Below are 24,453 nucleotides of genomic sequence, written 5' to 3'. Positions count from 1 at the left end.
TGTTCACAGCACAGAGGTGCTTTGGGATCAGTAATTTAAGAGAAAGAGCCCCTGTCCTAAAAGAACCCAGACTTTTATCAAGGGACACTGACATGTACAAAAATTAGAATAGTGTGATACCTGCTGGGATAGAGGGAATGTGGGGTATTTTGAAAACGCAGAACAGGGACACTTGCTGGTGGAATCAAGGAGTGTGTCACAGAGGCGCTGAGCCTAAGATGAAGTGGGAGTTAACTAGCTCCGGTCTCGGCTCACCCATCCCAGCGAGGTTGAGCATGGCACACAGCATCCACCAGCTTACACTTTCCTGTGACGTGCCCACATTTCTCACTTCTCAGACTGCTGCAAAAAGCCAAACTAAATGGAACTTTGTTTCCTAAACACACCGGATGGGGGGTTTTCATCTTTTTTGGCTGCACCACACATCATGTAGGATCTTAGTTCCCTGACCAGGGTTTGAACCTGCACCCCCTGCATTAGAAGCGTGAAGTCTTAACCACTGGACCGCCAGGGAAGTCCGGTTTTCATCTTTAACATAACATATATTAGCTTTTTAAAAGGCCTGACCCACATTGAATTGTGGGAAATTACAAAGCATCTTTTTTTTCTCGGCTGCGTCGGGTCTTCGGTGCTGCACGCGGGCTTTCTCTAGTTGTGGTGAGCGGGGGCTACTCTTCGTTGCAGTGTGTGTGCTTCTCACCACGGTGGCTTCTCGTTGCAGAGCACGGGCTCTAGGCACGCCAACTTCAGTAGTTGTGGCGCACGGGCTTAGTTGCTCCGGGGCATGTGGGAATCTTCCCGGACCAGGGATCAAACCTGTGTCCCCCGCACTGGCAGGCGGATTTTTAACCGCTGTGCCACCAGCTGAGTCCCCAAAGCATCTTTTAATGTCACTATGAACTTGAAAGCAATCCTGGCTGCAGCTGTTGACTTCTGAAAGTACACAGGTACTCGACTCTAGCTGTATTTGAATCACCAAAACCAAACCTGAATCTGGTAGAGATGTGCCAAACGCAAACTCTTAAATTACTCATAGCGTCGTTCCCAGGGCAGTAACGTACAGTTCACTTGGTGGCTGGTTCTCTCCCAACTTTAGTTCTGGAGAGAGTTAGGCCTGGGTTTATATGATCCGCTCCCGCTCTTTTAGGAACAAAGATGATTGGCTGAGCTTGTTGAAGAGTTCTGGCCCCGAGGGAGTCACCCTTTCTCACCTAATGTCACGTATCTGTAGGGGGCCTGGGTGGGGTCAGAGTACAGATACTATAGTCTGTGGCTGTGTATGAAGACCAAGACGAAAGAGGCGCTCATTCATTTGTAAGCCTTCACTGGCTACCTGAGGATTGTTTATCATTCTGACATTTTAAAAAGGCTGTCCAGATACATTTTCTTGAAAGAAACATTTATTTATGATCTTTATTGGTCAAAGTTTCAAACAAATCCAGAACAGGTGTTCACATTTTGAGCCTTTAGTGAAAGACACTATGTCACGGGTGAAATAAATGCTGATCCCGTGGGGTGCTCCCCTGATGCATTTAAATACTGGGTTGATCAGTCAGAAGACGACCTATGTGACAGAATCTGCTCAGAAATCTGCTCGAAAAAGGGCATGATTTAAATCTCATGTGGTTTTTCACAACATAAATGTACTGTAACTTATAATAATTTCAAAACAAACTCCCCAAGAATCAACTCTCTCTTTACATAAAAAAAATAATCAATTTATACTCTTCTTGAAAGAATGCCAACAATGTAAAATAAGTTCCAATTCCATATATATATAATATATGTACATTTATAACTTAGATGCTCTGTTTCTCTATATACTTTTACTCATGCATCATGGCAGGGGTGGACGTGAGGGCTACAGGGGCCTCTCGGAGAAGGCAGTGTAGCTCCTCACCCTGGCAAACAGCAGGGGCGTGTACATCTTGTCGATCTCGAAAGCTGTGACCGCAGTCTCCCCAGTTGATCTGGAAAGAAAGCACAGAATCCCTCGTTACCAGGAGATATCAACTCATTTGAAATCCTTGCCTATTTGGCGGGGGGGAGGAGTTTATTTTAGGCTTTAGCCTTTTTTAAATTTAATTCATCTCAGTCAATTCTAAATAATATAGTGTATTATAGAAAATTTGAAAAATTTAGAAAAATGTGAAGAAAAATCACTCATCATCCCATCACCTAGATACGGCCTCATGAAGCATTTCTTCCAGGCACTTCAACCTTGCTATCAAACTTTACTGCTGAGATCATACTCTACTTGTCATCCTGCTTTTTTAAACATTATGACATAAGCATTTCCTCATGTCATTAAATACTCTTCAGAAGCCATTTTTGTGGCTGCATAATATTTCACTGTCTGCTTATACCACATTTACTTAATTCTCCTTTTGCTGGAGATATAGGCTGTTTCAATGTTTGGCAATTAAAAATGATGTTGTGATATTTTTGAATATGAACAAAACAAAACAGATCCCTAAGAGTAGAACTTCTAAGTCAAAGACTATAGACTTTGTAAAGCTCTTGTTAAAATGTATTTTAGAAAGAATTATAATCCTAGAAGAGAATTTAATGAGTTCATATTTGCATGATCAACAGCACAATTTCAGGTTGGAGGGGAAGCAGGTGACGAGTTATACTACCACAGCTTTTAATTTTCTCCTAAAAACAAAAAAGGAGAAATAAACAAAAACATAAAATTCAAGTGACTTTATAGATATTATTATAAGGAAGTCAACATGATCATTAGCAGTTACAAATGACATCACTTTTTTCTCTTAAGATGTGATGCTTTTCATTTGCTTGGCCCTACTTCTGGGTTTGGTTTCTTTCTTTGAAAAGAAAAAAAAAAAAAAAAGATTCCACTTCACAAATTACTCAGAGAAGCAAAAAGAAGATAGGAGGACCAGTAGGTAAGGATGAGAAGAGAGAAAAATGCTCTTTCTCAGCTGTCAGGACCTCCCAGATGAGTGGGAAGAGTTATTCGTAAGATGGAAACGTGACAGAGGAAGTTTTCAACAACGTGGTCGAGGCTGTGAAGGAGGCTAATGGAAGCTGACCTCACAACCTGCCTCTCAGAATTCTGATTTCAACTGGCGTGGAGACCCTCAGGCACACACCGGTGTTCTTTCAAACCTAACATCAGCTAAGATCTGTATCCACACGAACTGACATTTCACTTTCCTAATTCCTTTTTTTTTACTTTACTCATTTCTGCACTGTTCCTTTCTCACACATTCTCATCTGCTCATTAATTATTTCATACAAGTATATCCTAACTCATAGGACAAAGAGCTTTAAATAGGAACCAGTAATAGATTTGGCTTTGGAACACACGGGATATTTCCAGCAGACTTACTTTCCTAACTACAACTTATTTTAAATTTGGGTATAATCCCTGGAGATAAACCAAATGGAAATAAGGTGAAAAATGATAAGACTGAAACATGGAAGAAGAAAAAAGGTCTTGGTGCTTTACAACTGCCTTGAGTAAGCCAATGAATGAAGTCACGCACAGACAGCTTAGTGACCAGGCACCATCCATGCACGGAAGCTGCTCTCAACCCCACAGGGTAGGTGCCCACTCGCATTACCATGGGCAATGGGCAGGAGCTCTGAATGCTCCACTTCCTGGTCCACTTTTAGGTTTTTCCGGTTGGCCGTTTCCTTGGTTTGAAGGATTATTATGCTGTGGTTTTGCTTTGTAATCGAACATTAACTCTGAGGACTCAAACCCTATCTGAGTCCCTCAGCTGAACAGGAAGGACACATCTAGTCTGTAACCTTGGGATTTTTACTGCATTTGCCTACTTGTAAGTAATATGACAAGAATGATGTATCCAGATGAGTTTGTTGAACCTCTGGTGGCCACTGGAACACAGCTGAAGCCCCACGTGAAAATTCTGATCGGCTTCTTGTACAGGGACACGGCGAAAATATCTGTATTTATAGTCAAGTGGTTTCTGCAAAAGAAGAGGTGCATGAGCAACAGTGAGGCCTCACTTCACTGACAGAGAGACAGAGAGATGGATGGTGCTACATCTATACATAAATACCTCAGAAACATGTTAAGTTACATACTATCTGCACATAGTAAACAGCTATTTTGGTTATCAACTGAGAATGTGTGTGAGTGCCTGGAAATACACAAAGGACTCTAAACGCAGAAGGCTCTTCCCTCCAACATCACCATCTCAGTCAGCCATCACAACAACCCCAGGTGTGACGTGCGACCGCATCGTTGCCGTGTGATGGCCAACAGGATGAGGACCCAGGGCGGGCAGCCCAGGGCCAGTGTCAGAGGTGCGAACTAAAGCTCCTGTCTCCCATCTCTAAGCCTAGTATTTCCTTCTACTCGAAAACACTTGGGAATTTTTTTTTTTTTTTTTTTTTTTGCGGTACACGGGCCTCTCACTGCTGTGGCCTCTCCCGTTGCGGAGCACAGGCTCCGGATGCGCAGGCCCAGAGGCCATGGCTCACGGGCCCAGCCGCTCCACAGCATGTGGGATCTTCCCGGACCAGGGCACGAACCTGTGTCCCCTGCATCGGCAGGCGGACTCTCAAGCACTGCGCCACCAGGGAAGCCCCACTTGGGAATTTTTAAAGAGGGCAAGTGATAAACTGGTGAAGGCTGCAGAAAAAGCAGAGTATAGCTGATCCTTTGCAAAAACAGTAAAATAGCCAACAGAGAAATAGATGTGACAAGGTCCACTGGAATCACACTTCTGTAAATACTGCTAAAAACACAAGAATGTCGCCACTACGCACGGCTTCACTGAGTCATATTCTGCAGAGAAAGCTGGCCATCAGCATGGGAGTCCCTAAACTCTCTTATTAGATAAAATCTAAACAACTAGGGCCTCACGACTCCCCACCTCTGACCTCAGGAAACTCACGGCCAAGGTCACAGTGATAGCAAGCAACTCTGCCCCTCAGACTGTTGCCCCCGATTCCAGGAGCCAGAGGGAGCTGGAGAAGCCACAGCCGAGGGCCACAGGACTCACAGATGAAACCCGCCCTAACTATTCCCATACATGGTGCTGGGGGTGGGAGGGAGGTGTTTAACACAAGAGAAACTTCATTCAAGAACTATATTAATTATAAAAGCACCAGGCAAGTATTTATTCTAACAACCTCACAACTGACTTCTTGAGCACACATTAGTGTTTTCAACCAGGACTGAAAAAAGGCACATGGAGAAAAGGTGTGGGAAAAATTAGCCCCTTAATCTGTTAAGAGAATTTAAAATACTCTGGAATGTAATAATTCAGCCACCGTATTTGCTCGGCATTTTTTTTTTCCTTTTGCAAGAAAAGGAAGAAGGAAATTATCTCACTTCAGCTTATTTCCAGTACAAACTGAAATTCTAAAAATATCCTTGTGAAAGAATTATCTCTATGAGTCCGTTTAGGAAGAAAATCTCCTAGGATTCAAAATGAGAAAAGCAAAAACATAGTCATATATAACTCTACTAGTCATTTCACAGGAATAACTAATAGTTACTTTGGCTTTACGTTTTCAGGCGTAAAAAACCTGGACCAGAAAAGGAAACTTGGAGAAGAATAAGTTGATCCAATAAAAAATAACTGTATTTTAGAAACCCTCCAGCTCTCCTCAGAGATATGCTATAAGTCAACACCCATTTTGTATAAATTATGAAACAGTATTTTTCAACATTTCTAATCAAGAATGCTTGAATGAGCAGGGTAAGGAAATTAAAAGGAAACTGCCAATTCCACCTTGCATACTCACTTCTTCTTTTTTCTTAGTTATCACAGCAAATACTTTCGTCTGATTGTCTATATCTTGTGACAAGCGATAATGACCCAGTAGAATTGCATCAGTTCTAAAAATTAAAAAAAACCAACACTTTAAATCTATTAATCAGTAATGTGTATTTATTTAAGTAATCGAGAAAGTAATGGGTTAGTTAGAAGTGTTTATTCAATTTGCCCGAGGACAATCAGCTAGGATGTGAGTAAACCTAGTTTCCAAGGCCCCAGACCTACTGAGGGACATCTCTGGGGAGAGGCCCAGGGATCAGTTTTTTTTTTCTTTTGGCCGTGCTGCACATAGCTTGTGGGATCCTAGTTCCCCAACCAGGGATTGAACCTGGGCCCTCAGCAGTGAAACTGCCAAGTCCTAACCAATGGACTGCCAGGGAATTCCCGGGATTGGTATTTTTCACAAGTGCCCCAGATGACTGCTTCTTTAATCCAGTATTAAGTTACATAATCTGCAAGTTACCACCTAAGATGTGGACTGGATAGAAAACTACAGAAAGACACTACCTGGTATTCCTGGTTCTCAAACGCGGAACAATGGACTGGGGCTCCTCAGGGGTGGTCAGCATCATCACATGGCCATCTGGGAAGAACCTTATGTACCTGTGGAAAAAGGAAAACACCGAAACACCACATGCAAATATAAAACACATCCTTATTTACTGGTACCGAAACCTATTTATTCATAGCTGTGAAACCAAAATGGAAATACCATGGACCAAAGAACTGGCAAAACATCATTGACACAAACATGACCTGTGAGGCCAGCAGAAGAGAACCAAAGTATTTGTGTGTTTTTCCCTAAAGCACTAACTAATGTCAAAAAAAAGTGAGGCCCAATGCTATTACAGAGCAGTTACCATAGCTTACGCGTTTCTCAGTGACACTAGTATCTGGTGAACAATAAGCCTGAGTAACAGCACAAGCTATCTGACAAGGCAGAAGACACGGAGGAGCTCTAAAATGACTTTATAGTAATTCTTAGGTTTAGAGCCCAGGAGGAATTAACTGATTTATCTTAACCTACTGGTTCTTTGAGTGCAGTTCCTGTTATAACACTGGATGAAAATACTGAGGGCCATTTTGTGTATAAATGCAAAAGCCACAAAGAACAGATGTCCAATAACTAACGAACCAATACTTGGAGAGAGAGAATTTTTCACTCACTCAGTTTACTACAGTTGTACCTGTAATATTCCACTTGGTGCCAGGCTCTATAGAAACCATCAAGAGACTGTTCCCCTTGACGAATATATGTGGTTTTACTGATATACACTCCTATAAAAAGAAACAGATGTTTTAAAAAGAAAATAATAAAAAACTTTTACAACCATGTAACATGTTTCCAGCTTTGTTTTTATTGTGGTTTCCTTTAAATATACTTAGAGTACTCAGCTCTGTTATAGAAAATTAAGACTGTGTATTTCTCAAAATCAGCACAACAGGTCACCATTGCTCTAAAGAGTTCAACTTACCATCAAACCGAACACGCGGCCTTTCTAAAAACATCTCTCTCCAGGATGTATATGCAACAAGTTTAATACAGCTTCTGCCCCAAACTTTCAAGCAGGCCAAACGCCATATTTCAGGATCTCTAGGTAATAAAAGCACAACATCAATACATATAACAGGTGAGTCCCTATCCGCACTCAGACATGAGAAGCATTCCTGCCACCAGCCATCTTCCATTCGGCAATATTGGTTGAGTGCCGGCCAGGCACTGTCCTGGGCACTGGGGACAGACTGATGGACAGGGCAAAGGCCCTGCTCTTTTACAGGGAAAGCTAACAAAAAAAGAAGAAAACGAGAGAAAAGTTTCAGGTAGTGTGCTCAGTACGAAAAGAAACAAAGCGGACTAAAAGGACAAGGACGATGGTGGTGGGGAAACAGAGACTATTTTTTTCTGGGCAGGTGTCTACGGTGACGAGGAAGGGTATCCTGGCAGAAGCCACAGCATGCAAGGCCCAAGGGCTGGAGCGTGGCCAGCATGTTCAACAAGGAGCGAGAAGGATCATGTGGCTGCAGCAAAGTGACTGGGTGAAGTGCAGTCTACGTGTGTGAAGAGGCGGTCAGGGCAGGTGACGTAGTGGTCTACAGGCGGGAGTGGCCCTTTGAGTGAAGTGGAGGCCACTGGAGGGTTCTGAGCATGACTGATGCTTTTAAAAGATGACTGGTGGCCTATGGAGAACGTGCTCCCGGTGTGTAAGAGCGGAAGCCCAGAGACCACACAGGATGCCAATGCCATAATCCAGACCAGGCCTAATGGTGGCTGAGCCAGAATGGTACTCGGAGAAACAGTGAAACGGTCAGACTGGAGATCAGTTTTGAAGACAGCACCAACCCTAACCCTAACAAGACTTTGTCATGGGATTACTGCAAAAAACGAAGCAACTGACATGGTTCTAATACAACTAAAAATAATTTTAACGCCATCTTTAACGCTATCTTTAACTGAAAACATTCAGTTTTAAAGACGTAGGAATTACTTATATTGAAGCCAGATTGCAAAAAGTGATAAACCCCCCAAATTTACATTGCAACGTATTTAAATTTTTTTCTTTTAACGAATACTTTTATAACCAAATTTTATCCTACCCCTGAAAATTTATTTTCTTAATTCCCTTTTTGTTTTCTCATATGTAATTAAAAGGAAAGTTAATGGAATAACAGTGCTAGAGACTGCAATTTCAAAAGGCTGGGTCAATCCACTAGGTGCTTGATAGGTACTTGTTAACCAGAAATGCACATAGAATCACCAAAAAAAACCCAAAGGCTTTAAAGTAATTCAAATGTTTTACCCAAAACACAAGACTCCAAATGAAATTAGGTTATTTAAAAACAGTGCATCTGGGGGCTTCCCTGGTGGCGCAGTGGTTGAGAGTCCGCCTGCCGATGCAGGAGACACGGGTTCGTGCCCCAGTCCGGGAGGATCCCACATGCCGTGGAGCGGCTGGGCCCGTGAGCCATGGCCGCTGAGCCTGCGCGTCCGGAGCCTGTTCTCCGCAACGGGAGAGGCCACAACAGTGAGAGGCCCGCGTACCGCAAAAAAAAAAAAAAAACCAGTGCATCTGAATTTTAAGAACTACATAGAGTTATTTAAAAAGTTCTAGATGCTAAGGATAAAGTATTTATTTTTATTTAAGACATTCATAAAGGACTACCTATCTTAAATAAAGTTACACTAAACTATGATTATTCTTCACATAACCAGATTTTAAAAGTATAACTCTTTTCCCAATTTTACTGAAAAATATTTGACACACATCACTGTAAAAATTTAAGGTGTACAGCACAATGGTCTGATTTACATCTATTGTGAAATAAGCCACAATAGGTTTAGTGAACATCCATCATCTCATACAGATACAATAAAAAGAAAAGGTCTCCTGTGATGAGAACTCCTAGGGTCTACTCTTAACAACTCTCTATCATATGGCGATGGTAACCATAGTCGTCATGGTGTACGTTACATCCCTAGTACTTATTTGTACCTTTTGACCACCTTCCTCCCTCCCCCACCTCTGGTAACCACAAGTCTATTCTCCTTTTCTATGTAGACGCCACATGTAAGTAAGATCATACAGCATTTGTCTTTCTCTGACTTATTTCACCTAACATAATGCCTTTAGAGTCCATCCATATTGTCAGAAATGGTAGGATTTCTGCATTTTTCATGGCTCAATAATATTCCATTGTTTATATATACCACATGTTCTTTATCCATTCATCCATCCACACTTAGGTTGCTTCCATGTCTTGGCTTTTGTAAATAATGCTTCTATGAACATGGGGTGCAGATATGTTTCAGAGTTAGTGTTTTTGTTTCCTTTGGATATATATTCAGAAGTGGAACTGCTGGATCATATGGTAGATCTATTTTTAATTTTTTGAAGAACCTCCATACTGTTTTCCATAGTAGCTGTACCAATTCATAATCCCACCAACGGTGCGAAAGGGTTCCCTTTTCTCTACATCCACATTTATCTCGTCTTTTTGATGATGGCCATTCAAACAGGCATGAGCTAATATCTCACTGTGGTTTTGATTTGCATTTCCCTAATGACTAATGATGTTGAGCAACTTTTCATGTACCTGTTAGCCATTTGTATATCTTCTTTGGGAAAACATCTATTCAGATCCTTTGCCCATTTTTTAATTACATTTGGGGTTTTTTGCAATTGAGTGGTATGAGTTCTTTATACATTTTGGATATCAACCTGCTATCAGATATATGGCTTGCAAATATATTTTCCCAGTCCATTGGTTGTCTTTTCACTTTGTTGATATGTTTTTCACCACTGCCAGAGTTGCTTAAAAAGAAACAGTAAGTACCTGGCACAGATATAGAATCCTCTGCACACCTGTGACAACTGCTCTAACGATCTGAGGTCCAGGTCGCTCGACACCACCCATCGGAAGATGTACATCAGGACCTCCATCGGCAGCGCTGCAAAGGAAACTGTCCTCTCAGTGACTCTCCTTCCTATACATCGCTCTGCTGTCACATTCTCCATGCAGATATCTTTATGTATTCCTTAAATTTTATAAACCACACCTTCAGTACTGCTCAGAGCTACAGCACAAGTATATTTAACTACCCAGAAGTAATAATGGTTCCTAACATCAAGACACAAAATATCTTTGTTTCTTCAGTATTGAACAGATCCGAAGGTATTTTTATAAAGTACCCCTTTCCCTTGGAAGATCATTTCATCATCAAGATACATAAAACTAGGTATGTTAGAAAAATAGTCTAGTATGTATGTGTGTGTATGCATTTATTAACATTAAAAAATTATTTCCATCTCCTTGGAAATTTTCAATTGTCCTCCTCTGGAAAGTCCCATAGCTAATTAAACAACATTTAACATATGAAAAGCAAAAAAACCCATCAATTTTTAAACATTCAGCCCATCTCAGGACTACCGTCCAACTTGGCTGAAGTGCCCGATGATGCCAGTGTCCCTCCAGTTTTCTGAGGGCTGCCCCAACTCACACATTCACCCTCACAGAGCGTCACTGAAAAAAGAATGGCACCCTTTCACAATTGTGCTACAAACTCCACTCTACTTCGGATCTTGAAAAGCTTATCAGTGCACAAATTAATTACAATTAGATCTCCCACCATACTTTGAACTACAGCAACTGTCTGACAAGCTATCTGACCTTGTAAGTTTGGAAAACGTAAATCTAAGGAAAAGTATTTCTCACTGAGTTATAACGACCATGAAGTCACACCTGATATGTGAGTCTGACTGCTCTCAAGTTCGGGCTGACACAGTTTGAGCACAGACTCCTGAAACGTGAGCTGCTGCTGGAAGTAGGACAGGAGGTCTGCCATCTTGCTGTCATCATCAGTATCTTCGATGCTGAGAAAAGAAGGGAGGTGAGTGAACGCAGTGCCACAGTCTACACAACACAGCTTAGAAAATGATTTTCCACAGTACTTTCAAAATCTGCTTTAGAAAAAGTCATCTAAAAGCAAACTTCTTACTACTTTTTTTTTTATATGATAAATGGTTACCCTGCCTTGCAAAGGAGTACCATACCAACTTTTTGAAGAAAAAAGCTTCAGCAATTTTAATTCCCACAAAGAATTAGAATTTTTGGATACAGGTGTTGAGATTTAATTAATTAGTTTTATGGTAAATAGAGATTTCATGAATTAGTAAAAAGATACTTTCAAATGATTTTTTAAAATCTTATGTAAATATATCCTATTAAGTAACCATAATCCATTGTAACTGGATAAAAATAAAATATACAAATGTTATCTGAGGTGCTTACTTACCAAGGATTTTCTAACGTATGTGCCTTATCACCCTACCTTTAGAGAGGAAAATACGTAATTTTAAAAAGCAGGGTCCACAAATAATTTAGCAGTATAAACAAATACATAGTTAGAGTTCTAGAAAAATATATAGCTTTCCATTTTTGCTAACAGTAACCTTAAAAGTGATCAAACTTACAAGAAGGTTGGGTGAGGATGAAGTTAGAAAACCAGGATGGGCTTAATTATAAGACAACAAAGGGCACACGCGGCTGAGGCGAGATGGACTGCAGGGCTATGCTACCAGCTTTTTACAGAAGGCAAAAAAAACCAGCAGAGGCTTTTAGGGCCTGTTAAGTCTGATAAGAAAATAAACTGTACCCTTAAAGAACTTTCATAGCATCTGGGTTTGTGTAACAGGACGGGAGAGAAAGAAATGTTTCTTTAATGTTTTCATACAACCTTTCTTAACAGCACTTGGTGTCTATTTATAAAACTGGCTAAGAGCTGGGTCTAAAGGACTCTACCCAAATTTAAAGAAGGTTTAGAAAAAGCCCAAATGAGTCCTTTTGAGTATGAACTACCTCACGTGATTAAATCTAATTTAGTGAACAATATTATTAGCCCCAAACAGACAACAAATGCTGACTTCATCAGGATTTTTTTAATGTGGCTTAGCCAAAGCTTAAGTGTTAATACTATAAGCAGTTAAATAGCACTGGCGATCAGCGTTAAGTTATCGATAAAGGTAACCTCTTAATTGTTTCACGGCAGAAGTAATATAATATCTCATCACCAAAATTCTATTTTTCTATGTACTGCTCATTTTAAACTTGACATCCTCTTGTGGGGACAGACTCCCTTCCCTTCTAATATGAGCTTTGGGAGAGAGAGGGGTTAAGCCAATACAATTTTATAATTGTTTTACACACAGCTTCAAAAGTATTGGCTGAAAAATATGTTCTCTTGGTCTCTGTCCATATAAACAGTCAATGCTTGACCAGTCACTCCATGACCATGATGCCAATGGCATCTGTATGATGAAACACGGTTTCTTTGGTTTCTTTTAGGAGCGCTTATGTCCGGCCTGTGTTTTTAAACAAATGTTACAGTCTTAACAGTGTTCTATCTACAACAAAGTCTGGTTAGAGTCCAGCATTTTCCTAATAAAAAGCCTTTTAAAAATTGTATTATTTCAAACGGATACAAAAGGAGAAAGACTAGTGTAATAAAACACTATGTACCCAATTTCAACCATTAACATTTTTCAGGCTTGTCCTGATCCCATTTTAATAGTTTTGACTTTATAGGTTTCAGAAAGTTGAAATGCGTCCTTTAATTTACTCCTTTCAGTAATCACTGCTTTTATTAAAAAAAAACAACTTTCATCACCTAATTTTTGTTACACCTGTTTAAAATATGCATTTCTATACTTTACTCTTAAAATTTCCCTAATTAAAAATTTTCTACAACTTTATAAACAAGTCTTTATACTAAAGACTATATAACAACAGAATTAGCACCGTCTTCTTATCATTATCATGTTAAGAGTCGACAGGGCAAAGATACTTAACTTTAACAAACTCTATATATTACTGTCTATCAAATTATGTACGCACTAGCTGTTTCCAACGCCATCACCATCTGGAGACCGGGTATAAGTAATCTTGAACTCTATATCAGGTACAAGTTGCATAGCCCTACGATAAAACTTGATGGCTAAAAGAAAAAATAAAGCTAAATTAGCTATGACCATACATTTTTGTCATTTCCTTTGATTACCCTAACTGTGGTTTAATTTGGTAACTTTCTTTATAAACAGCCAAATTCCCTTTTTCTACATGCAACAGTAGCAGTGAGCAAACTTATTTCCAAACCCTACTAGTCAGAAATAATCTCTTTCTAAAGCTCTCTCGTTACAGAAACTTAAGATGTTGCATTTTACTCTTATCTTTTAGCCCATCTTTTCCCTCTGCCTCTCACATATTGTCAGAAATGATCTTATATATGGCTGTCTTCCTCTGTGCTTTGAAAATGCCACTGCTGCAGCCCCAACAAAAACACCTTTAAGCAAACTTCTTCCTAGGATGCAGAGTTGAGGAAAATCAAATGTTTCCTCCTGAGTAGAATAAGGAGAAGGGTTTTTTGGAATTTATTGGAATTTATTCTTCAAATCCAACTTCCTTTAGTCTAGCTGCCTCTTATTTAGCTAAGTAACCTATACAACCTGTTTTTAAATCAATCTGCTGGCCAGGTGGTCTAGAACTAGAACACTGAGCAGTCTCTCCCACAGAGACGTCCCACAGAACTTGGGGCTGCAGAAGCCGACTAGTTCTTTCCCCACAGATGAAGTCCACTCTGCCATGTTCTGCTGCTCTGGGTGAGTGACTGTGAACTACGTGGAGACAGGAATCTCACAGGCTAATAAAGACTGGCGGGATATCACCATTTGGGCCCTTTTCATACCTCAGAGTGAAAAAACCCCTAGAAGAAACTTGCAAATAAATGCAGTAATTTTGAAAATGTTATTTGGGGGGCATTTTCAAACCACTGAAGTGTTAGCATTTCTTTCCATGTCCCAATTAACAGCTTTTCTATCAGGAAATGAAAGCCTAATTACAAACCTAATCTGGTAAACAGCCCCACCACTTGGTTTACTTACACATTTCTACTGGCCTAAGAAAAGAGACAATTAAGGCTGAAGAGTATTCCTTCTCTAAAATGTACATTAGCATTTAGAAAGCACGTACATGTTCCTCTGAAATAACGTTCACCTATAAAAGGAGTAGATCCTATTTTTTCAATAGCATATCCCACTATTTTTCGATAAGCAACAGTATTTTTAAGACTTTAATAATGAAGGATAAATACTAAACCCTAAATGTAGAAAAAGGTTATTTTACTAATCCTACCAATATGATGATGTTTCTCAGCAATATTTTTTGGAAAGAGACAGGTTATATAAAAATACAGTTTTTATTTTTAAAATATCAATATCAAATATAGAGACTGATGTTCTGTATAAATATATTCTATTTTTTAAAAACTTGGTGAATAGCAAAGAGTTCTTATTCAAAACTGTCAAGACAAGATGATCCTGGGACCTGAGTTTTTACCTTCATAGAGAGCTCCATTTTGTTCTTCTTCTACCGCTTTTAGGAAGAGTTCTCGAGCCTATAAAAATAAACAGTGAAAAACAATTTCTGAAAATCTGTACTAAAAATGAGTGTGGGTGGTAGACGGACAGCCTTTTCAACAAATGGTGCTACAACAGTTAGACATCCACAGGCAAAACAATGAATGTCAACCTCAACTTCACAGCTTACATAAAAAATGACTCGAAAATGGATCAAGGACTTAAAAGTGAAACTTTAAAAACTTTTAGAAAAAAAAGAAAGAAAGAAAATCTGGGAGACTTGGGCGAGGAGTTCTTATACTTGACACCAAAAGCACAATCTATAAAAGGAAAAACTGATAAATTAAACCTCATCAAAATTAAAACTTTTGCTCTGTGACATTCCCTGTTAAGAGGATGAAAAGACAAGCTACAGAGTGAAAGAATTTACAAGCCACATGTTCAACAAAGGACTTGTATTTGGAATACATAAAGAACTCTCAAAACTCAACAGTAAAAACATGAGCAATCCAATCAGAAAAGACAAGCAGGTATTTCACAGAGGGGCGTATAAAGATGGGAAACAGCACATGGAAAGATATTCAACATCATTAGCCATTAGGGAGATACAAATTAAAATCACAGGGAGGTATCACTACACACCTATCAGAATGGCTAAAATTAAAAAGTAGTGACAACTCTAAATGGTGACGGGGATGTGGAGACACTGGATCACTCATACACTGCTGGAGGGAAAATGGTGCAGACGCTCTGGAAAACAGTTTGCAGTTTCTTTTAATCAAACATGCACTTACCACACGACTTAGCAATTGCACTCTTAGGCCAGAGGGATGAAAACTCATGTTCATGCAAAAACCTGCATGTGAATATTCATAGCAGTTCTGGTAATAATAGCCCCAAACTAAATAATAGCCCCAAATGTTCCTCAACAGGTGAGTGGTCAAACAAAGTGGGGTGCGTGAACACCATGCAACACGACTGAGTGGTAAAAAGCAACAAACTACTGACACACACAACAACTGGGACGGACCTCAAAGGAATTAAACAACACTTTTTGAATATCCAAATTATAGAAATGCAGGCCAGAGTAGGGGCTGCCAGTGGTTAGGAATGGCTGGGGAGGAGGTGGAGAAGAGAGCGTATAACTATCAAGGTAGCAAGAGGGAGCCCTGTGGTGACAAAACAGTTCTGTATCTTGATTGTGGTGATGGTTACATGAAGCTACACGGCTAATTGCACAGAACTATTTATACACATACACACAGTGAAGTGCTTGGAAACCTGAATAAGCTCTGTGGACTGTACCAAGGTCTACTTCCTAGAAGTCTAGCTACGGGAGGTGTCACCATCAAGGGAGGACGGGAGGGGTGCACAGGACTCCCCTGTGCTATGAACCTGTGACTATTTCAAAATTAAAATGAAACAAAACAAATATGGAAGTTTTTAGTTATCATGGTAATGTCGATTATTAAATGGCCAATTTTTGTAAAGAAAAACTTGGGTCTGATGGTATGAAGATGACAACCCCTGTGGAGTAACAGGATACAGTCAGCCCTCCACATCCCTGCTCTCTGCATCCTCGGATTCAACCAACTGCAGATCAAAAATATTTGAAAAGAATTCCACAAAGTTCTGAAAAGCAAGACTTGAATTTGCTGCACACTGCTAACTATTTACTTAGCATTTACACTGTACTTACAACTACTTACAGAGCATTTATATTGTACTAGGTATTACAAGTAATCTAGAGATGATTTAAAGTATGCTGGAGGATGTGCGTGGTTATACGCAAATGCTACACCATTTCATACAAGGAAGGTGAGCATCCCCGGACACCGAGAGACAAATGTTGTGAAAACTGAAATGGTGGGCTGTGTGTACTTTGTGTGAACAGGCACTAGGAAAGAGGTGAACCATTAGAAAGCATTCAAAATTTTCCAGGATAAGGAAGTAATTACTGCATCACTATAAATCTGTTCAATTCAAAATATAACAAAATATTGCATTATGACCTTTGGGAAGGTGTTAACATTTGAACCAATGTTTTCCCCTTTCAGGCTTCTGTTAACAGATTCAGAGGCATCTGTCTTTTAGACCAGGTGAATCTCAGGGGTGTATATTACCAAAGAGTTCCGGCAAGACTATACCTGTAGGAAAGGAGTAATGTGTCATCCAAAGGCCTACAAAAAGTGGTGAGGGATGGACACCCTGGCACACTTGTCACCATCTTGCCAAGTACAACGCCCCTAACACTTAACTTTTCTTCTTTTGCCAGCTCCTGCTTTCCTCTGGCGTCCACCGCTCTCAGTGAAGAGCCTCTCGTTGCTCTCCAAGGTCGAGATTCTAAATTGCTCGAGCCTCCACCTGGGGCAAGTTCAAACATCCACTGAGCTCGGAACCTCTGGAGTTGTGCCTGAGGGGAGAAGAATGTTTCAGGACCCACCGAGGAAGAGGAGCTCAACTCTGGAACATTCTGTCAATAGGTCCAACTCTGATGTCCACACATATACATATGCTAAGATGAGAAAACACTGTCTTTAAATTATGAAATGACTGAATACTACCATTAAATACCTGTTATCTTCCACGATAATTTTTTGCTTACGACTTTGAAGAAATCGTGAAATTTTGCCTAAAATAAGATTCTCCATACAGGAGAAATCTAATAGTATGAGAAAATCAAGTTTTAATTGGAATCGAAAGTGTAAGCCATCACTTAGGGACTGAACTTAGATGCTTTCAAACATTTCTTCCCTTGGAATACATCACCTCAAAATCCTGTATGCGAGCCCCAAATCTTTCTTTTAATAACCTTTCTCGTTTTTAAAAGAAATTATTTTTTCTAATACATATCATTAAAAAGAATCTAAACATAGAAAAAGTGAAACCCCCTCTGTGGTGGGCTCTGCTGTGCTGCCCAGACACCCCCATTAGGAACAGCTGGGAGTGCCACAGAAGAACAGCCCTCAGCCCTCGCCCTGCGGTAGGGCCTCAGGGAGACCACACCCCTTCCCAGGTGCTCCCCACCCAACTGACTGATCAAAGGTCACTCTCTGAAAGGTCATTCTTCCCCCGCTCTGAGGAAGTCCTCAGAACTTCCGCAGGATTAACTGAGCTGGTCCACCGAGACTGCAGAGCAGTCCAGCTCCCCCAACCCACTCCGGCTTCCCTCCCTGCCTCCCTGGCACAGACTCCAACAGCATTGCTTAATAAACCTCTTACATCCACCTCAGAGTCTGCTTTCTGGGAACCCAACCTGGGATGCCCTTCCCCCCAAAGAAGGACATTGGTAATTGGATTGTATATATTAGTGCTGGCTTTTTTAAAAAAGAGTACAGATTTAAAACATGAAAGCTTTTAATAATTTTTCTCTACATTCTGCACACTGCTTTGACTCCCACCTTCCTATTACGAATGTAACACATATACCTCTGACTTAAACATGTGGGATCTTAGTTCCCTGACCAGGGATCGAACCCAAGCCCCCTGCATTGGAAGCGTGGAGTCTTAACCACTAGACCGCCAGGGAAGCCCTAGCAGCACTCTTAATGCCTACTAGATGGTGCACTCCAAATGCACAAGTATTATAAAGATTACAAATTCAGTAAGAAGCACTTAACTAACTACAATGAACATTTTTCTATTTCGATGCACAAAGCTTTACCCTATCCTTTCAAACGGCTGCAGAATATTTCACTGCATGGATGCATCATTACTTAACACAAGTGATGGATATTTAGGTTGTACTCCATTTTTCCATATAAACAATGCTACAGTAAACATTTTTGTATGTGTATATTTACTCACTTCCCCTATTATTTCCTTAGGATTAACTTCCTAGAAGTAGGATTGCTGGTTCAAACGGAATGTATGTTTTTCATTTTGATCCATATTGCTAATCTTCCCTCCAAAAAAGCTGTAGCAACTTACGCTTTCATGTATACTGCATGAGTGTTCTCAGAGCCTGGACAGCAATAGGCATTATTCACTAATTTGATCTTTTTTTAAAAAAAAATTCTTTGCTGATTTAATTTGTATTTTTAAAAAATTATTAGTGAGGCTGATTATCTCTTCTAATGTTTCATAAATATTTATATTAATTTTTTCCATTAGTTATCCATTCCTATCTTTCTATCCTCTGTTGTTACTACTTTTATAAGGATGTTACATCTGTATCAGAGATATTAATCCTCTTCCCCTAGATGGTAAATAGTTTTTCCAGTTAATTATTTCTCTTGATTTAGGAGGTCTTTTGCTATATATAGGTTTTAAACTTTTAGGTGGTCAAATCTGTCAATCTTTTTCTTTAAGGTGATGGGTTTTAGTCAGGCTTATGCCTTGGTTTGAACACTTTAAACCCACATATTGAATTACACAGCAGCAATTATTGATATTCCTTTTTACAGAAAAAGAAATCTGTAACATAGTTATAACTTAAGTATTCTAAAAACCGGTATGAAGATACAGCTACATTCAATGCAAATAAGAACCTATGAATCTTCATAATTATGACCAACTCCTGCTTATGTATGGAAAGCAACAGAGTAAGAAATAAATGAAGAAACATGCCTGCAAATCTGTCTCAGCAGGGCGTTCGTTTTCATCATCATCTCCTGCCCTGACAGCGTTGGAATGACAATCTTCCTCAGCTTCTGCCTGAGTGGGGGAAAGCAAACAATGCTCAGGAATAAGCAAACACGGGTTTCCCTCGGTAACCTACATCTCCTATTCAGCTACCTGCCCAGTGAAGCACATAGCTGCCTCTCTCTAAGTATCTTCTTCACAGGTAAGTTAAATGATTCCAGTCATAAAAGTCTGATACTTTAATTTTTTAATACTGTAGAATAAACAACTTCACTGGGCTCCAGCTTAAAATGTTTTGGTAGGTGGTTAAAAAGAACGACTTTGCTTCAGAAAGTAACAGTTGGTGGTATAGAGTTCAAATAGTTTTTGTTTCATGGATCTCTTAAGACCATATATAGTCCATATATGGTTGTCCCTTCTTTACACAAACTGGAATGTTATTAATGTGTGAATGACTTTAGTCTAATAATATTTTAAATGTACTAGAAAAGCTCATTCAAATCAAAGACATGTAAGAGTGAAGGTTTTTGTAAAGAAGCTCCTTCCATTTTATTTTTTTTATAAATCCAGATTTTCATATATTGGATTGACTTAAAGTGGAATAAAGCTGGGCTGGAACTACTGTGCACGGCTTGGGACTTAATAGAAGCCTCAGGTCAGTTTCCTTCCATTTTATCCTTTTATTCTCCATAAATGTTTGCTAAATAAAACTGGATCTTATGTTCCAGTGAAAACGAAATGTTGCCTAGGTGCGATCTATTACCTAACACACTTATTAGCAAATAAGACTTGCTCAACGCTTCAAGTGTTCAGTCCTATAAAGAAATGTGGCAATCAGGGAAGTGACTTTGAAGGTTAGTTAGAAATAAAAATAATAAAACCTATTTAACTTCACTCATTCCAAACATGGTAAGTTTTACAATTGCCAATTTGGGTTGTACTTTGTTCCCAGGACTGAAATGTCTGTATTAACACCTGTCTTTGAGCACAGCACCCAGATATACTTGCACTACTTCATAGCACAACATAAACAAGCCTGGCTCCCTATCTTATCTCTGGCAACCAGACTTACAACAGAGGTGCCTGTAAGACGTGAACTAGTTAGTACGTGGTAAAGTGCTTGGCACCCTGGAAAGGCTAAATCAGTGAAGAAATAAATGAGAAAGGCTGAGCTTCGGATGAATTTCCAGAAAACTGGAAAATCTGAGCATTAACGCACTGTCAAAGACATTTTTTTTTTTTTTGCGGTATGCGGGCCTCTCACTGTTGTGGCCTCCCCCGTTGCGGAGCACAGGCTCCGGATGCGCAGGCCCAGCGGCCATGGCTCACGGGCCCAGCCGCTCCGCGGCATATGGGATCCTCCCAGACCGGGGCACGAACCCGTATCCCCTGCATCGGCAGGCGGACTCTCAACCACTGCGCCACCAGGGAGGCCCCAAAGACATTTTTTTAAGTCTCTTTAAGCTGAGAGCTTTTCCCACTCAGATCATCAGTAATGGGAAATTACACAATAAAAGGGTTTGACTTTATAGATCTAACAAGTGTATTTCTCTCTCTTCTCAAATAAGGGTCTGCTTTATTACTATAAACTCTAAGGACAGCCAATGGAAGGGGACCTTGGCCCCTGGGGTATCTCAGTAATTCAGCCTCTACCTCTAGCCCAGCAGCCCCACCAAACTGACTTCAAGAGCTCCCCCTGACCTCTCCAGCCCCGCGCTTTGGCACATGCTGCTTGCTCTCTGCATCTGGAATGCCTGCATCCTCTTCCTCCTCACTTGGCTACTGCTACTCATCCTTCAAGATTCAGCTCAGGGATTATCCCAGTAGGAAACAAATTCTGATCCTTTCACTTGCCTCTTTGGTTTTCCCATTACAATTGTGCTGGTATCACAGCACTTAAGACTTGTATTGAGATTTCGTCTCTTTCGCTAGAAATTAGTGCATTGGCATCAAGATCTGAGGTCTGGCACTATGCCAGGCTGATAATAAGTGCTCAAAAAATGAATTAACAAATAAAATGCCATGAGGATATATAATGCGTATCTCAAGGATGAGGTAAGGAGACAGGAAGCCTATAATACAGACAGCATTTTCTCCCCTGAGCTGTGTTAACAGAGCTCTCATCCACTAAGACTTTGATTGTGACAGTATGATGACAATAACACGAACCATCAAATTTGGGGTTTTACTATGCTCTTCAACTCAAATACTACTTGAAATAAGTAGGTCTTTGGCTGTCATCCAGAAATTTTCATTTTGTTTTTCATAACTGAGTTTGACCTAACATCACCTTTCACTAGAGTAGCTCGTGTGTTCATCCTTTTACTGTTTTACACATGGGACTAATGAAATACAGAAAGTTAAGTGCTTAATCCTGGTCAGAGAACTATTTCTGAAAGTTTAAAAGCATAGTCAATTAGTGTTTTTCTATTCACCAAATTGACTTCACAAAATAAGTTCATTCAACCATTCGTGTGTTCAATAAACACTTCGGTGTCTACTATAAGCTAATGAGTTTGGTATCGTTTCACTCTCGAATCACTCAACTTTAGCCAGAGATTAGTTTCTCGGATGCACAATTTATTTGAAGCCAAAGCAAAGCAGCATGGGGCAGAGACTACATATGCCAGCACGCAATAGCCCCATGGAATCTACTTTGTCAATTTCTGGAGCTTTGCTCAGTTCCTCCATTTGGACCGCACTGACGCTGCTTGGGCCCTCACTGCCGTGAAATGAGACAAAATCCTTCCTACCCTAAGCCGCCAGGACCGCCAGCCAAAACCCTGCCCCAGGAACTGCCGCGTCCTGGGGCAGGTGCCTCCTAAATCCAGGACTCCTTAAGGGGTCAGAACGGCGGCTCCATGGGCAGGCTTTTTTGGGGGGGGCGGGGGCGGCGATCAACAAGTGTCTCCACTTGCCAAGGCTCCCTCCCGCTTTCAGATGTTGCGACGGCTCACCTCAATCTACGCTCGCTTTTATTAAAATTAAAGGGACGAGATTGGTTCAATGCCCTCAGCAGGCCGAGAGGCATTATTCTCGGCCGTCCAGCAAACCCGCTCTGCTCACCTGGAGACCCAGCTGGGGGGCTCGGCAGGAAGGAACCCCGGGAAGCGGGCAGGGCTAGCACTGTCCGCCACCCTCAGGCCAGGGCCCCAGGATGGTGGTAGCCGTGCAGCCCTCAACCCTCGCAGGTTTCCCCTCTCCACTTCCCCCGGGGCTCCCCGCAGGCCCGGGCCGTCCCGCCCGCCGCCCGCCCGAGCTCCTCGGCGCTTTACCATGCTGGCGGGCCAGCCGGCTGCGGCCGAGAGGCTCTGATCGCCCCCTCGGCACCGCCCCCGCGAGGAGGTGCCCCGGGAGTCCGGTGTTTACTCCTGCCGTCTGGTGCAGCGGGACTTAGCAGAGTTCTCGGTCGGAGAAGCGCACCAGGCAGCGGCAGTAACTGCGGGCCCGGCGTACGGCAGCCATCTTCGCAGGGTAGAGGGCCAGATCGCGGCGCGCTGGGGTGGCGGCCGGGGACTCGCGGAGCGCAGGGACGCCTGGGGCCCGCCGAAGCCGAGGACTGTGCGCGCACCGGAGCGTCGACCCTGCTGGAGACCCCGGACGCCGCAGCGCAGATGCACCCCTGCCGTGGAAACCTGCGCCGGCGCAGCGAGCATGCGCAGTGCTGACCCGCCGCCGCCCGCGTGGGCCGCCCTGCTCCGCTGCCCGCGCACTTCCCTGTGGAGGGCTAGGGGCGTGCGTTTGCTGTGTTCGCGACGGACAGCCCGGGTGAGGTCAGCCCGGGGTGCCGAAGGCCAAACTCAGCCTAGTATTCGGCTCAGTGAACTTATGCAAACTTGAACAGGACTTAACTCAAATTTAGAGTTGAGACCCTAAGGCAAGCGGCCCGAAGGCATCGAATTGGGTGCCCGGGACGGTCACTACACGATCCTCGGCGACTGTGGTTAGAGTCCCACTCCGGGATTGCAGGGAGACAGTTAAATTCCACTATCGTCACAGGCTGTTATAACGACTAAACTTTTTAAAGACACGGTCCTGGAGGTTGAGAAAAAGAGGCGCTCAGAAGAGTAGCGGTAGGAGAGAAAACAGCCCCCCGCAACGCCCGTCTCACTACAGATCCCATCATGCAACCCGGGAGGACGTTGCGGCTCTACGGCTCCGAACCTCGGAGTCCTGCGGAGACGGCTCCCGCGGCGCACTGGGATTTGTAGTCCGCCGTTCCCGGTAGAGCGCCAGCCCTCACTTGCCGTCCACGGGACACCGCTTCTTACAGCCCAAACACCTGATTTCATTTCCGCAGAAGACACTCTTGTTTGTCAGGTGGTGTATTATTTTCCCACACTTTACATTGTTTTAAATACTGAATTTTGCATGCTCTCTGCTCTGTGTAAACCTAGTCTTGGGGCTTCTTACCTTCATTCAGCAAACATTTATGTAGTTTCTAAAGTTTCTACTAGGTGTGGGGTACCAATAGTCATCAGGTTTCCAAGATCCTACTCGTGGTTCCACGGGTTCACAAGAGTTTAAATCTCTTATCCATTATTTTCTTTTATTCTATTTATTTAGATCTTAGTAATGCAGTACATTTTTCTTCAGAAAATAGAGGCAAAAAAAAAAAAAAAAAAGGGAGGGGTGCAGAATGGTGAGCTACAATAAGGAAGCCCCAACTGCTGTCTTTTAATATTAGAATCCACCCTTCCGATGGGTGTGTTTTCATTTGCATCCTAAGTTAGCTACCTATAAAAAGTACATTCTTGTTTAACAGGGACTAAAAATTTACTAGTTTTCAGTTTTTATAAGAGACTAGGGCTTAGGTCTTTTAAGGATGATTTTCCTCCCAATGACATCTTTCAAATTGTATTTTGAAATTTAAATCAGGGGAGAAAGATTAGATGTATGGATTTATAATAGAAGAAAATGTTATATGTGGCTCATGAATACAAAAGATCAGTTTTGCAAATGAGGAATGGGGTATTGAAATATTTTCAGAACGAGTCTATTTCATTAAACTTGTTGAATGCTTAGTCAGTTAGCACAGATGATTTCTATTATTCTAGTAAATAAACAAAATGGTTTAATAAAATAATAATTCATACTTTTAACAATAAATTGAGCACCTATTTTATTAAAACGCTATTATGTTTCATAGCTACTAATTTTCAATTTTAGGTCAGTATCCACTG

At 41.4% G+C, this 24,453-nt stretch overlaps 1 protein-coding gene across 2 annotated transcripts; it reads right to left on the bottom strand.

Moving 5' to 3' along the window:
• Positions 1-1,382: 1,382 nt before the first annotated feature.
• On the bottom strand, positions 1,383-22,901 carry FBXO9 (F-box protein 9). Of its 2 annotated transcripts, none has more exons than XM_082639900.1 (13): positions 22,546-22,901; positions 19,256-19,342; positions 16,946-17,099; positions 14,667-14,726; positions 13,170-13,269; positions 11,019-11,149; positions 10,113-10,239; positions 7,256-7,374; positions 6,968-7,058; positions 6,288-6,383; positions 5,749-5,842; positions 3,808-3,959; positions 1,383-1,970 (listed from the first exon to the last, which is right to left on the bottom strand). In XM_082639900.1, the coding sequence occupies exons 1-13, from the start codon at positions 22,546-22,548 to the stop codon at positions 1,862-1,864; spliced, it is 1,323 nt and encodes a 440-aa protein (XP_082496026.1). In that variant the 5' UTR covers positions 22,549-22,901; the 3' UTR covers positions 1,383-1,861. The 2 variants fall into 2 exon arrangements, with proteins under 2 accessions (XP_082496026.1, XP_082496027.1); XM_082639901.1 differs by having other exon boundaries at positions 10,113-10,227; positions 22,546-22,898.
• Between the last annotated feature and the right edge of the window lie 1,552 nt (positions 22,902-24,453).

The sequence above is a fragment of the Mesoplodon mirus genome, assembly GCF_964341445.2.
Source record: "Mesoplodon mirus genome assembly, chromosome: 12".
Lineage (NCBI taxonomy): Eukaryota > Metazoa > Chordata > Mammalia > Artiodactyla > Ziphiidae > Mesoplodon > Mesoplodon mirus.
The sequence above is the reverse complement of the archived record's forward strand: the minus strand, read 5'-3'. Positions and strand labels throughout refer to the sequence as shown.

Coding starts and splice junctions, on each gene's coding strand:
- FBXO9 (XM_082639900.1), bottom strand. Junction 17,100..19,255: donor CTGCTGAGACAGATTTGCAG/GCATGTTTCTTC, acceptor TTCTCCCCTCAG/GCACAACTCCAGAGGTTCCG. Junction 3,960..5,748: donor TAACTAAGAAAAAAGAAGAA/GTGAGTATGCAA, acceptor CTTCTTTTGCAG/AAACCACTTGACTATAAATA.